Below are 12,087 nucleotides of genomic sequence, written 5' to 3'. Positions count from 1 at the left end.
ACATGGCACAAGTATACATATGTAACAAACCTGCACGTTATGCACATGTACCCTAGAACTTAAAGTATAATAATAATAAAAAAAAATCTGGGCGATGAAATAATCTGTACAACAAATGCCCATGACACAAGTTTACCTATTTAACAATCCTGCAAGTGTACCCCTGACCTTAAGAATTGTTTTTAAAAAAGACTTCTACATTGAAAACTGTTTTTTAAAAATTAGTAAGTAACACACATAGGTTAGTTACTTAAGTAAAAGTTCCTTTGCAATTAAATGTGAAAAAGGTAGTCTTTACAACAAACAATAATCAGAAACCACTAAGAATAAAGTGAACTTTAACCTATACCTCAGAAAACACAAAACAGTCAATACCAGATAGATGAGACATCTAAATATGAAAGGTTTCTCTTGAAAGATCAGAGAAAGAATTTATTTTAATTAGAGGAAAATATGTTCATGACCTCGAGGTTAGAAAAAAATTTCTTAACACAAAAATCACTAATTATAAAGAAAAGTTTAATTAATTGGACTCCATTAACACTAAGAATTTCTGTTTAATACAAGATCTTTGGAGACAGGGAAATGCCAAGCCACAGAAAAGATGTGTCACATATATACACACACACATGAGTGTACATCTCCAACAACGGATCTGAATCTAGAATATGAAGGTAAGTCAGACAACTCACCCACGCAACTCCTACTTACCTAACCCCAAAATGTGCACTTCATGGAAAGGATATCTAAGTGATATGAAAATGTGTTCAAATGTAGGCACTATCAAGAAATGCAAAATGAAATATCACAATACAGCTACTCACTCACTAAAAAAAAAACCTAAAGTAAAAAAAAAAAAAGACCCGTGTTAGTGAAGTTATAAAGCAACTGGGACCTTTATACACTGTTGATGGGAATTAACCACTTGGGAAATTATTTGGCATTATCTACTAAAGCTAAATAAGCCTATCCTGTGACCCAGCAATTCTAAATTTATATGAAACACAAATAAGTGCTCATATCTCCCAAAAGATATGCACAAAAATGTTCATAACAGCATTATACATAATGGCCAAAAACCATAAACAACTTGAACACCATTAATAAATAACTTGTGGCATGTCCATATTAAGAAAAATACTGTGAACCAGTGAAAAACAAGAATGAATTACAAAAGTGTACTGTTGAGCACAAGAAGCTAGAAAGCAAAGCGTATATATTACATAATTCCATTAACATAAAACTCAAAAGCAAGCCAAAAAAAAAAAAAAAAACAAAAAACCTAGGGTGATAGAAGTCAGAATAGTTAACAGAATAGTTAGTAAAGAAGTGATTATTCACATGGCAGGGGGAGCAATGGGAGCCTATCGGAATGCTAGAAATGTTCTATATCTTGAACTGCCTGATGGTTTATACAAGTTCATATAAACATGAAAATCTGGCTGTGACCAGTGGTGAAGCAAGGTAGTGGAATAGAAGCCTACACCATTCAAGCTCCCCCACACCATGCTGGAACAGCAAATTTTAAAAGCTATCTGCAAAGAGAAAAGCACTATCACAAGAACCAAAACTCAGGTAAACAATCACAGTACCTGGTTTTAACTTCGTATCTTGAAAAAAGGCATTAGGAAGACAGGAGAAACAGTCTTGAATCATGGATGCCACCCCTATTTCCTATTCCCTGGCAACGGCCATGAGGTAGAGAGAGAGAATATACTTCAGGGAGGGAAAGCACAGACACTCAGTGCTGCCCTGTCACAGCAGAGAATGAAGCCCTGCTGGACTCAGCCAGTGGCCATGCTTGGAGGGGACATTTGACTAGCTCTAGCCAAAGGGGAGTCACCTATCCCAGCAGGTCAGAACGAGAGTTTCCCAGCAAGCATCACCACTGCAGGCTGAAGTGCTCTGGGGTCCTAGGTAAACTTGAATGTCAGTCAAGTTGTGTTCTAACAAGGACTCCAATTCCTAGGCAACCCCTAGTGCTTGGAGCCAGTGAACTAGGGTTGCACATGACCTAGAAAGGCATCAACTGTCCATCCCCCAACCCAGGCAGTGCAGCTCACGGGAAACAGAGTGACTGCTTCCTTCTGCTTAAGAACAGAAGAGCAAAGAGTAAAGAGGACTTTGTCTTGCATCTTTTGTGGTTTTTTTTGTTTTTTTTTTTTGAGACGGAGTCTCACTCTGTCGCCCGGGCTGGAGTGCAGTGGCGCCATCTCAGCTCACTGCCAACCTCTGCCTCCCAAGTTAAAGCAATTCTCCCGTCTCAGCCTCCCCAGTAGGTGGGACCACAGGCACGTACCACTTCACACAGCTAATTTTTGTATTTTTAGTAGAGATGGGGCTTCGCCATGTTGGCCAGGCTGGTCTCGAACTCCTGACCTCAGGTGATCTGCCCACCTTGGCCTCCCAAAGTGCTGAGATTACAGGCGTGAGCCACCGTGCACAGCCCCGACTTTGTCTTGCATTTTGGATACCAGCTCAACAACACTGGAATCGAGCATCAGGCAGAGCCATGAGGCCCCCATTCCAGGCCCTAGCTCCCCGACGACATTTCTAGACACGCTCTGGGCCAAAAGGGAACCCGTTGCCTTGAAAAGAAGGATTCGGTCCTGGCAGGACTCACCACCTGCTGACTAAAGATTTCTTGGGCACGGAATTGCCATTGGGCACCAGCAATACCCAGGGAGTATGCCGTGGGCCTTAAGGTCTGAGGCTACTTGCTTCAAGTGAGATCCAGCACATTCCCAGTTGTGGTGGCCACCGAGAAAGACTCCTTCTGTTAGAGAAAAGCAGAGGGAAATGTAAAGGGAACTTTGTCTTGCTTTCAGGTATCACAGTGGGGCAGAGCAAAAGGCAGGCTTTTCAGATCCCCAAGTCCAGCCTCTTGGACACCATTTCTGGACTGGCTCTGGGCCAGAGGAAAGCCCACTGCCTAAAGGGTGAGTCCCAGGCCTGGCAACATTCACTACAAGCTGACGGAAGAGCTTTTGGGCTTTAAGTGAACACTGGCGGTGTGGCCTGGCAGAACCGCTCATGGACCAGTCATGGTGCTGGCCACAGAGAGGGGCTCCTCCTCTACATGTGGAAAGGGGAGAGAAGAGCGGGAAGGACTTTTTGTATTGTGGTTTGAATGACAGCACAGTCATAGTAAAACAAAACATCAGGCAGAATGCTAAGGTTTTGCTATGCTGGGCTTCAGGTCTGACCCAGCACAGTCCCAGTGATGGTGGCCACAGGGGTACTTGTATCACCAAATCCCCAGAGTTCCAGGTGGCTCAGCACAGAGAGAAAGACTCCATATGTTTGGGAGAAAGTAAAGGAAAAGAGTAAGAGTTTTCTTTTGGATCTTATCCAAGACCACCAAGGCAATACCTATACAAGACTGCAAAAACCACCGTGTTACTGGCCTTTGGGCCCAAGTCCCTTCAAATACCTGGAATGCCTTCCCAAGAAAGACAAGTACAAACAAGACCAGACTGCAAAGTCTACAATAAATACCTAACTCTTCAATGTCCAGACACCAAAAAACATCTAAAAGCATCAGCACTATCCACAAAAACCTGACCTCATCAAATGAACTAAATAAGGCATCAGGGATCAATCCTGGAGAAAACAAAGACACATGACATTTCAGACACAGAACTCAAAATAGCTATTTTGGGCCAAGCACGGTGGCTCACACTTGTAATCCCAGCACTGTGGGAGGCTGAGGCGGGTGGATCACTTGAGGTCAGAAGTTCGAGACCAGCCTGGCCAACATAGTGAAACCCCCATCTCTACTAAAAATACAAAAATTAGCCAGGGGTGGTGGTAGGTGCCTGTAATCCCAGCTACTCAGGAGGCTGATGTGGAAGAACCCGGGAGGCGGAGGTTGCAGTGAGCCAAGATCACGTCACTGCACTTTAGCCTGGGCAACAGAGCGAAACTTTGTCTCAAAACAAAAAGCTATTTTGGCCAGGTGCAGTGGCTCATGCCTGTAATCCCAGCACTTTGGAAGGCCAAGCAGGCAGATCATTTGAAGTCAAAGACCAGCCTGGCCAACACGGTGAAACTCCATCTCTATTTAAAAAAAAAATACAAAAAGTAGCCAGGCATGATGGTCCATGCCTGTAATCCTAGCTACTCAGGAGGCTGAGGCAGGAGAAGGGCTTGTAGTGAGCTGGAGGTTGTAGTGAGGCGGAGGTTGTAGTGAGCTGAGATGGCACCACTGCACTCCAGCCTGGGCAACAGAGTGAGACCCCATCTTAAAAAACAATAGCTATTTTGAGGAAACTCAAAGAAATTCAAGATAACACAGAGAAGGAATTCGGGATTCTATAAGACAAATTCCACAAACAGATTAAAATAATTAAAAAGGGGGCCAGGCATAGTGGCTCACGCCTATAATCCCAACACTTTGGGAGGCCAAGGCAGGCAGATCACCTGACGTCAGGAGTTCGAGACCAACCTGGCCAACACTGTAAAACCTCATCTCTATTAAAAATACAAAAATTAGCTGAGCGTGGTATGCACCTGTAGTCCCAGCTACTTGGGAGGCTGAGACAGGAGAATTGCTTGAACTCAGGAGATGGAGGCCGTAGTGAGCCAAGATCACACCACTGCACTCCAACCTGAGTGACAGAATGCGACTCCATCTCAAAATAAATAAATAAACAAAAAAATAATAATTTTTAAAAATCAAGCAGAAATTCTAGAGTTGAAAAACGCAACTGACATGTTAAAGAATGCATCAAAGTCTCTTAATAGCAGAATTGATCAAGCAGAAGCAAGAATTACTGAGCTTGAAAATGGGCTATTTGAAAATACACAGAGGTGACAGAAGAAAAAAGAATGAAAAGCAATGAAGCACATGTATAAGATCTAGGAAACAGTCTCAAAGGAGTAAATCTAAGAGCTATCGACCTTAAAGAGAAGGTAGAGAAAATAGGAGTAGAAAGTTTATTAAAGGGACAATGAGAGTACTTTCCAAATCTAGAGAAAGATATCAATATTCAAGTACAGCACAGTTCGTTAAGTACTAGCTAGAGCAATTAAACAAAAGAACAAAAGGATGCCCAAATTGGAAAGAAAGAAGTCAAATTACCCTTGTTTGAAGATGATATGGTCTTATATTTTGGAAACCCTAGACTCCACACATACACACACACAAAATCTTATTCAAACTGATAAACAAATTCAGTAAAGTTGCAGGATACAAAATCAACATAGAAAAATCAGTAGCATTTCTCTATGCCAACGATGAACAACCTGAAAAATAATTCAAAAAAGTAATCCCATGTACAATAGCCACAACTAATATTAAATACCTAGAAATTAAATCAGGCAAAGAAGTAAAAGATGTCTACAGTGAAAACTATAGAACACAAATGCTATGGTCAAATGGTATTAAGAATAAAATGCTACTGTTTATTTGTCCCCTACAAAAATGTAAAAATCCATCAAGTTACGTTATGTGTATTTTTTAATTGAAGTATATAAACATATGTATGTGAGGTATGTGCACACATGCACACACACCTCAATATACCGATGAAACACTGATGAAAGAAATTGAAGAGGACACAAAAAACTGAAAAGATATTCAATGCTCATGGGTTAGAAGAATCAATACTGTTAAAATATCCATACTGCCGAAGCAATCTACAGATTCAATGCAATCCCTGTCAAAATATTAATGACATTCTTCACAGACATAGAAAAAATAATCCTAAAATTTATATGGAATTACAAAAGACCCAGAATAGCCAAAGCTATCCCAAGCAAAAAGAATGAAACTGGAGGAGTTATATTATCTGACTTCAAATTATACTACAGAGCTACAGTAACCAAACCAGCATGGTACTGATATAAAAACAGACACATAGATTAATGAAACTGAATAAAGAACCCAGGAGGAAATCTACATACCTACAGTGAACTAATTTTCAACAGCGGTGCCAAGAATGTTAGGGAAAACACAGTTTCTTTAATAAACGGTGCTGGAAAAACTGGATATCCATATGCAGAAGAAGGAAATTTGATCCCTATCTCTCACCTTATATCAAAAACAAATCAAAATGGATTAAAGACTTAAGTCTAATACCTCAAAGTATAAAACTACTAAAAGAAAACATTGATGAAAATCTCCAGGACACTGGTCTGCACAAAAATTTCTTAAAACACAGGCAACCAAAGCAAAAAATGGACAAATAAGATGACATCAAGTTAAAAAGTTTCTGCACAGCAAAGGAAACAATCAACAAAGTGAAGAGACAAGTCACAGAATGGGAGGAAGTATTTGCAAACTACTCATCTGACAAGGGATTAATAACCAGAATATACAAGGAATTCAAACAACTCTATAGGAAACAATCTGATAATCCAGTTTTTAAAATGGGCTAAAGATTTTGATAAAAAAGACATACAAATGGCAAACAGGCATATGAAAAAAGTGCTCAACATCACTGATCACCAGAGAAATGCAAATTAAAACTACAATGAGGTATCATCTCACCCCAGTTAAAATGACTTTTATCCACAAGTCAGGCAGTAACAAATGCTACTGAGGATGTGGAAAAAAAAGGAGGAAATGGGGATGATTAATGAGTATAAAAAAAACAGAATGACGAAGACCTAGTATTTGGTAGCACAACAGGGGCACTGTAGTCAATAATAATTTAATTGTCCATTCTGAAATAACTAAAAGAGTACAACTGGATTTTCTGTAACACAAAGGACCAATAATAATTGTCCATTTTGAAATAACTAAGTACAACTGGATTTTCTGTAACACAAAGGACAAAGGCTTGAATGCCTGAATGTCCATTCTGAAATAATGTGGGTATCCAATTTTCCATGATGCAATTATTAAGCATTGCATGTCTGTACCAGAATATCTCATATACTCCATAAATACATAAACTATGTACCCACAAAAATTAAAAAATAAATAAATAAGGCCGGGCACGGTGGCTCACGCCTGTTAATCCCAGCACTTTGGGAGGTCAACATGGGTGCATAACCTGAGGTCAGGAGTTCGAGACCAGCCTGGCCAACAAGGTGAAACCGCATGTCTACTAAAAATATAAAAATTAGCCAGGCGTGGTAGCAGGCACTTGTAATCCCAGCTACTCGGGAGGCTGAGGCAGGAGAATCACTTGAACCCAGGTGGTGGAGGTTGCAGTGAGCCAAGATTGCACCATTTCACTCCAGCCTGGGTGACAAGAGCAAAACTCCATCTCAAATAAAAAAAAAGAAAATAAAAAAAGAATGCTATGGTCAAATGGCATAAGAATAAAATGCCATTTCTTGTTTTGTACCCTAAAAAAATGTAAAAATCCATCAAGTTGTATGTGTGTATATTTTTTAAAACTGATGTGTATGTGTATACCACAATATACTTCAATTTTTTTTTAATTTTAGAACTTCAAAAAAATATTTTTTCAGACAAATAAAATCAGAAAATTTGTCATCAGCAGACTTACATTGAAGAAATACTAAAGGGGGCCAGGCACAGTGCCTCACAACTATAATCCCAGCACTTTGGGAGGCTGAGGCAAGAGCACTGCTTGAGCCTTGGAGTTTGAAACCAGCCTGGGCAATGTAGTAAAATCCCATCACTACAAGAAAATTTACAAATTAGCCAAGCATGCTGGTGCACATCTATAGTCTTAGCTACCCAGGATGCTGAGGTAGGAGGATCACTTGGGCCCAGGAATTCAAGGCTGCAGTGAGCTATGATCATACCACTGCACTGCAGCCAGAGAGACAAAGCAAAACTTTGTCTCTAAATATAAAACAGAAATATTAAAGGGAATGTTTAAGTCAAAAGGAAAATGATCCCAAAGGGAAGTACATGAATGTGAAGAGCAGAGAAAATATAAATATGTGGGTAAACCTACATAAATAGGTACAATATATATATTGGGGTTTCAAATATATATGGAACTAAAATACATGACAGCAATGACCAAAAAAAAAAGGTAGAAATTGGGTAAATGGGAATTGGCAAAATATAAATTTACCAAGGATACATGTGGTAATCACCAGGGGAACCCATAAAAGAAGATAAAATTGGGAGGTATAATTTAAAATATTCCATTAATCCAAGAAAAAGCAAGAAATGAGAGAAAAATAACACAAAATGAGCAAAACAAATATAAAACAAAAACCTAATTATATTCTACTGAACAGGAAACATACCACATGTTTACAGAAAGCTAAAACTAAAAGGACAGAATAAGATATTTAATGAAAATACTAATAAAAAAGAGTTGGAGTAGTTCTACTAATATCAGATTAAGGAAAATTTAAATCAAAAAACACTAGAGATAATGGGAACACTCCATAATGATGAATGAGTTAATCACCAGGAAGATATAATAACTGTACATATGTTATCAGCAAAAACTGAAAGAAATTAAGAAATCCTCTCTCAGGAAATGACAGATCAAACTGAAAAAAACAGAAAGTAAGGATGTTGAAGATTTAAACAAGATTTTGAACTTGACCTAAGTGATATTTACAGAATACTGCACAGCAAATTTCAAAGGATTCCAATCATATAGAGTATGTGTTCTAACCACTTTTAAATTACATTATAATAATAACTCAATAAAAAAACAAACTAGAAAATTTTCTAAATGTTTAGAAATGTTTTTAATGGACTTTAAATTCATAGATCAAAAAATAGAGATTTAAAATCACACTGTATTTTAAGCAAAAAATATATACATATATATGACATATCAAATATGTCTGCTATAGCTAAAAATATATAGCCTTAACCACAGATTTGAAAAGAAGGGCTAGATATCAATGCTATTTCAAAAAATCAGAAAAACAATAGCAAGTTAAAACCAAAGAAAATATTATAAAGTGCAGAAATTAAAGAACCAGAAAACAAATCTACAATAACAAAATTCAAAAGGCCAAAAGTTAATTCACGGAAAAGATAATAAACTGATAAACCCCTAGCAAGAAAAGTTTTAAGACAGAATTGATCAATACAGTAATAAGTTTTAAAACTTAGATGAAATGGATAAACCTAGCAAAACCTAGCAAAACTAATACATATATACAAGTCATTTTATTTCCATTAAAGAAATTAAACATATTATTTAAAACTTTTTCACTAGCAACCTCTGGTCTCAGAGGCTTTACCAGTTAAGTCTTGTAAGCATATGAGGAAAAAAATAACAACAATCTTCACTAACTCTTCTGGAGAGCAGTAAAGGGGGGAACATTTCCCTCTTCTTGTAAGACCAGCAAAACCAAGATACCAAAATCTGATCAGAACATTCGAAGTAGGAAAATTACAGGCCAATTTATCTTAAGAACATAGGTGCAAAGATCCTAACAACACAGAAAAAACACATGAAGTCCATTGGTACATACAAAGGGGTAACATATCACAAGCCAATTGGGCTTATTTTAGGAACGCAAAGATTGTTTAACATGTGAAAATATAACAGCATAATTCAACACATTAATAAAGTAAAGGAGAAAAACCATGAATGTCCCAAAAGATGCAAAGTATTAATAAAATTCAACAAAATTCCTAATTTGAAAAGTATAACAAGGTATAAGATCAATAAAATTAAATTATACTCCTAACTACTACCAAGAAAACAATTAGAAAATGAAATTTCACAAACAATTCTAATTAAAATAATATCAAGAATATCACATATCCAGGAATAAATCTGCTGAAAGATGTGGTCTTCTATACTGAATGAACACTACCAAACAGTATTGAGAGAAATTTATAAAGCCCTAAATAAATGGAAGAATATACCATGTCTATGGATTAGCGAATTCAGTAGTATTGTTAAGATGCCAATTAACTGCAAACTGATCTCCAGTTTCAATACAAACTTAACCCAAATTCCTAGAAAAGACAGACAGAGTGAGTGTGTGTGTGTGTGTGTATGTGTCCGCGTACATGTATGTGTATTATTATTTTTTTTTTTTTTTGAGACGGGGTCTTTGCTCTGTCACCCAGGCAGGAGTGCAGTGGCCAGATCTCAGCTCACTGCAAGCTCCGCCTCCCGGGTTCACGCCATTCTCCTGCCTCAGCCTCCCGTGTAGCTGGAACTACCTGCGCCCGCCACCTCGACCGCCACCTCGCCCGGCTAGTTTTTTGTATTTTTTAGTAGAGACGGGGTTTCACCTTGTTAGCCAGGATGGTCTCCATCTCCTGACCTCGTGATCCACCCGTCTTGGCCTCCCAAGGTGCTGGGATTACAGGCTTGAGCCACCGTGCCCAGCTGTGTATGTGTATCTCTACGAGTGAGTAGAAACTGAAAAACTGATTCTAAAATACTATGAAAATATCCTCTAGGAGGCCAAGGCAGGCAGATCACTTGAAGTCAGGAATTCAAGACCAGCCTGACCAACACAGCGAAACCCCGACTTGACTAAAAATACAAAAATTAGCTGGGCCTGATGGCGGATGCCTATAATCCCAGCTACTCAGGAGGTTAAGGCAGGAGAATCACTCGAAGCCGGGAGGTGCAGGCTGCAGTGAGCCGAGATCACGCCACTGCACTCCAGCCTGGGCAACAGCGGGAGACTCCATCTCAAAAATAAACACATACATACATACACAAAATAAAATACTATGAAAATATCAGGGGAGGAGAGATGGGAGAGGGGTAGAAAAAGGAAGTCGGAGTTATACACACTACCAGGTATCAAGATTCCTTATATACTAGAATAAGACAAATAAATAGACCAACAGAACAAAAGAGTCTAGAAACACACTCATATTTACATTGATATATGAAGTACATATGAAAACATGATCTTAAAAAAAAATTCCAAGTAGAAATATTTCATTCAACACTTTATTTTCTGAGCAATTGTATCAATCACAACAGCACAATCAATCACATCAATCACAACTTAACAAATATTGTTTAACAAGTAACAATACTTGCTAATTTCTCTCACAACTGTGTTCCACAGCTACCAAAACAATTAGCAGACCTTCTATCAAATCTTAATCTCTTACCTCCCCAAAAGCTCCTCGACCAATCACCTTTAATATTTCAAAGTCTTCTCTATGTAATCGCATTTGTTTCACTTTAGAAGTAAATGGTTTAGCTGAAATGAAAGAGCAATATCAATTATTTTCTTAATAAAATGTGATGCAAATTAGATATAAATAATGGTGTTTCTTAGTTACACAAAAATTCAAATTATTATTTAAGAATTGTCAAAATATTTAAAAATTCCAAACTATATGAGAATAAACAAATTTGATTTCCCTAAGAAAACAACATATTTTCTTTTATTTCTTACATATGAATTACATTTTTGGTGAGAAATATATGTTTAAACTCCAAATAACATATGAAAGAATGCAAAGCAAGGGGGATGTAAAAATGAGACTAGTTTTAACATTCTATCAGCATTAAATATATATTTTAACACAAATGTATAAAAAATAAAAGCAGATTTCACAGCACCAGAGAGCTCTTCAGCAATTCACACCAAGTAAATTCATATTTCTTTCACATTCATTTGTTCTTTCAAAATGCTTCAGCAAACGTCTACAGTATACAAAGCATGGTGGCAATGACTGGAGTTTTTAAAAAGTTGATTATGGATATGATACTTTCCTTCAAGAAGCTCTTAGTCTTCATTCAAGAAAGACAAGTATGCATATATGCAGACACAAAATTTAATAATGTGATAAAGTTTTAAGTGCTTCAGAATTAGTGAGAACACTAATTATGTGGATACTAATGCTTCACACAAAGGAGATAACAGATAAATTGAACCTTGAGAACTAAATAGAATCTTGCTCCTTTGCCTGGGTTTGACTGTGTAGATACTCCAGGCAAGAGGGAACAATATAAGCAAATGAAGACAGGCAAGGAAGTGAATTTGGGGTGTTAATGGTAAATAATCCATGGTAAAGAATTGTGAGAAGAAATGCAAAGAAATAAGAGCTAGAAAATGGAAAATGCTTTGAATTTCATTAAAAGAAATTAGATGCAATCTTATTAATATTTTAACTGGTAAATTAAAATTTGCTAATGATTAGAGCGATTATATATTCTGCTGCCTGTAAGAGAAGTTTAGACGTGTCTCCTTTCCTCT

At 37.6% G+C, this 12,087-nt stretch overlaps 1 protein-coding gene across 1 annotated transcript in view; it reads right to left on the bottom strand.

Annotated features, from left to right (window-relative positions):
* CDC42BPA (CDC42 binding protein kinase alpha (DMPK-like)) overlaps window positions 1-11,079 on the bottom strand; it is a 267,348-nt gene extending 256,269 nt beyond the window's left edge. The window contains exon 1 of the mRNA XM_011975980.1: window positions 10,994-11,079. Coding sequence (XP_011831370.1) covers window positions 10,994-11,056 — 63 coding nt within the window. The 5' untranslated portion in view covers window positions 11,057-11,079. The remainder of the gene's footprint in view (window positions 1-10,993) is intronic.
* Between the last annotated feature and the right edge of the window lie 1,008 nt (window positions 11,080-12,087).

This window comes from Mandrillus leucophaeus, unplaced genomic scaffold, assembly GCF_000951045.1.
Source record: "Mandrillus leucophaeus isolate KB7577 unplaced genomic scaffold, Mleu.le_1.0 Scaffold1605, whole genome shotgun sequence".
Classification (NCBI taxonomy): domain Eukaryota; kingdom Metazoa; phylum Chordata; class Mammalia; order Primates; family Cercopithecidae; genus Mandrillus; species Mandrillus leucophaeus.
The sequence above is the reverse complement of the archived record's forward strand: the minus strand, read 5'-3'. Positions and strand labels throughout refer to the sequence as shown.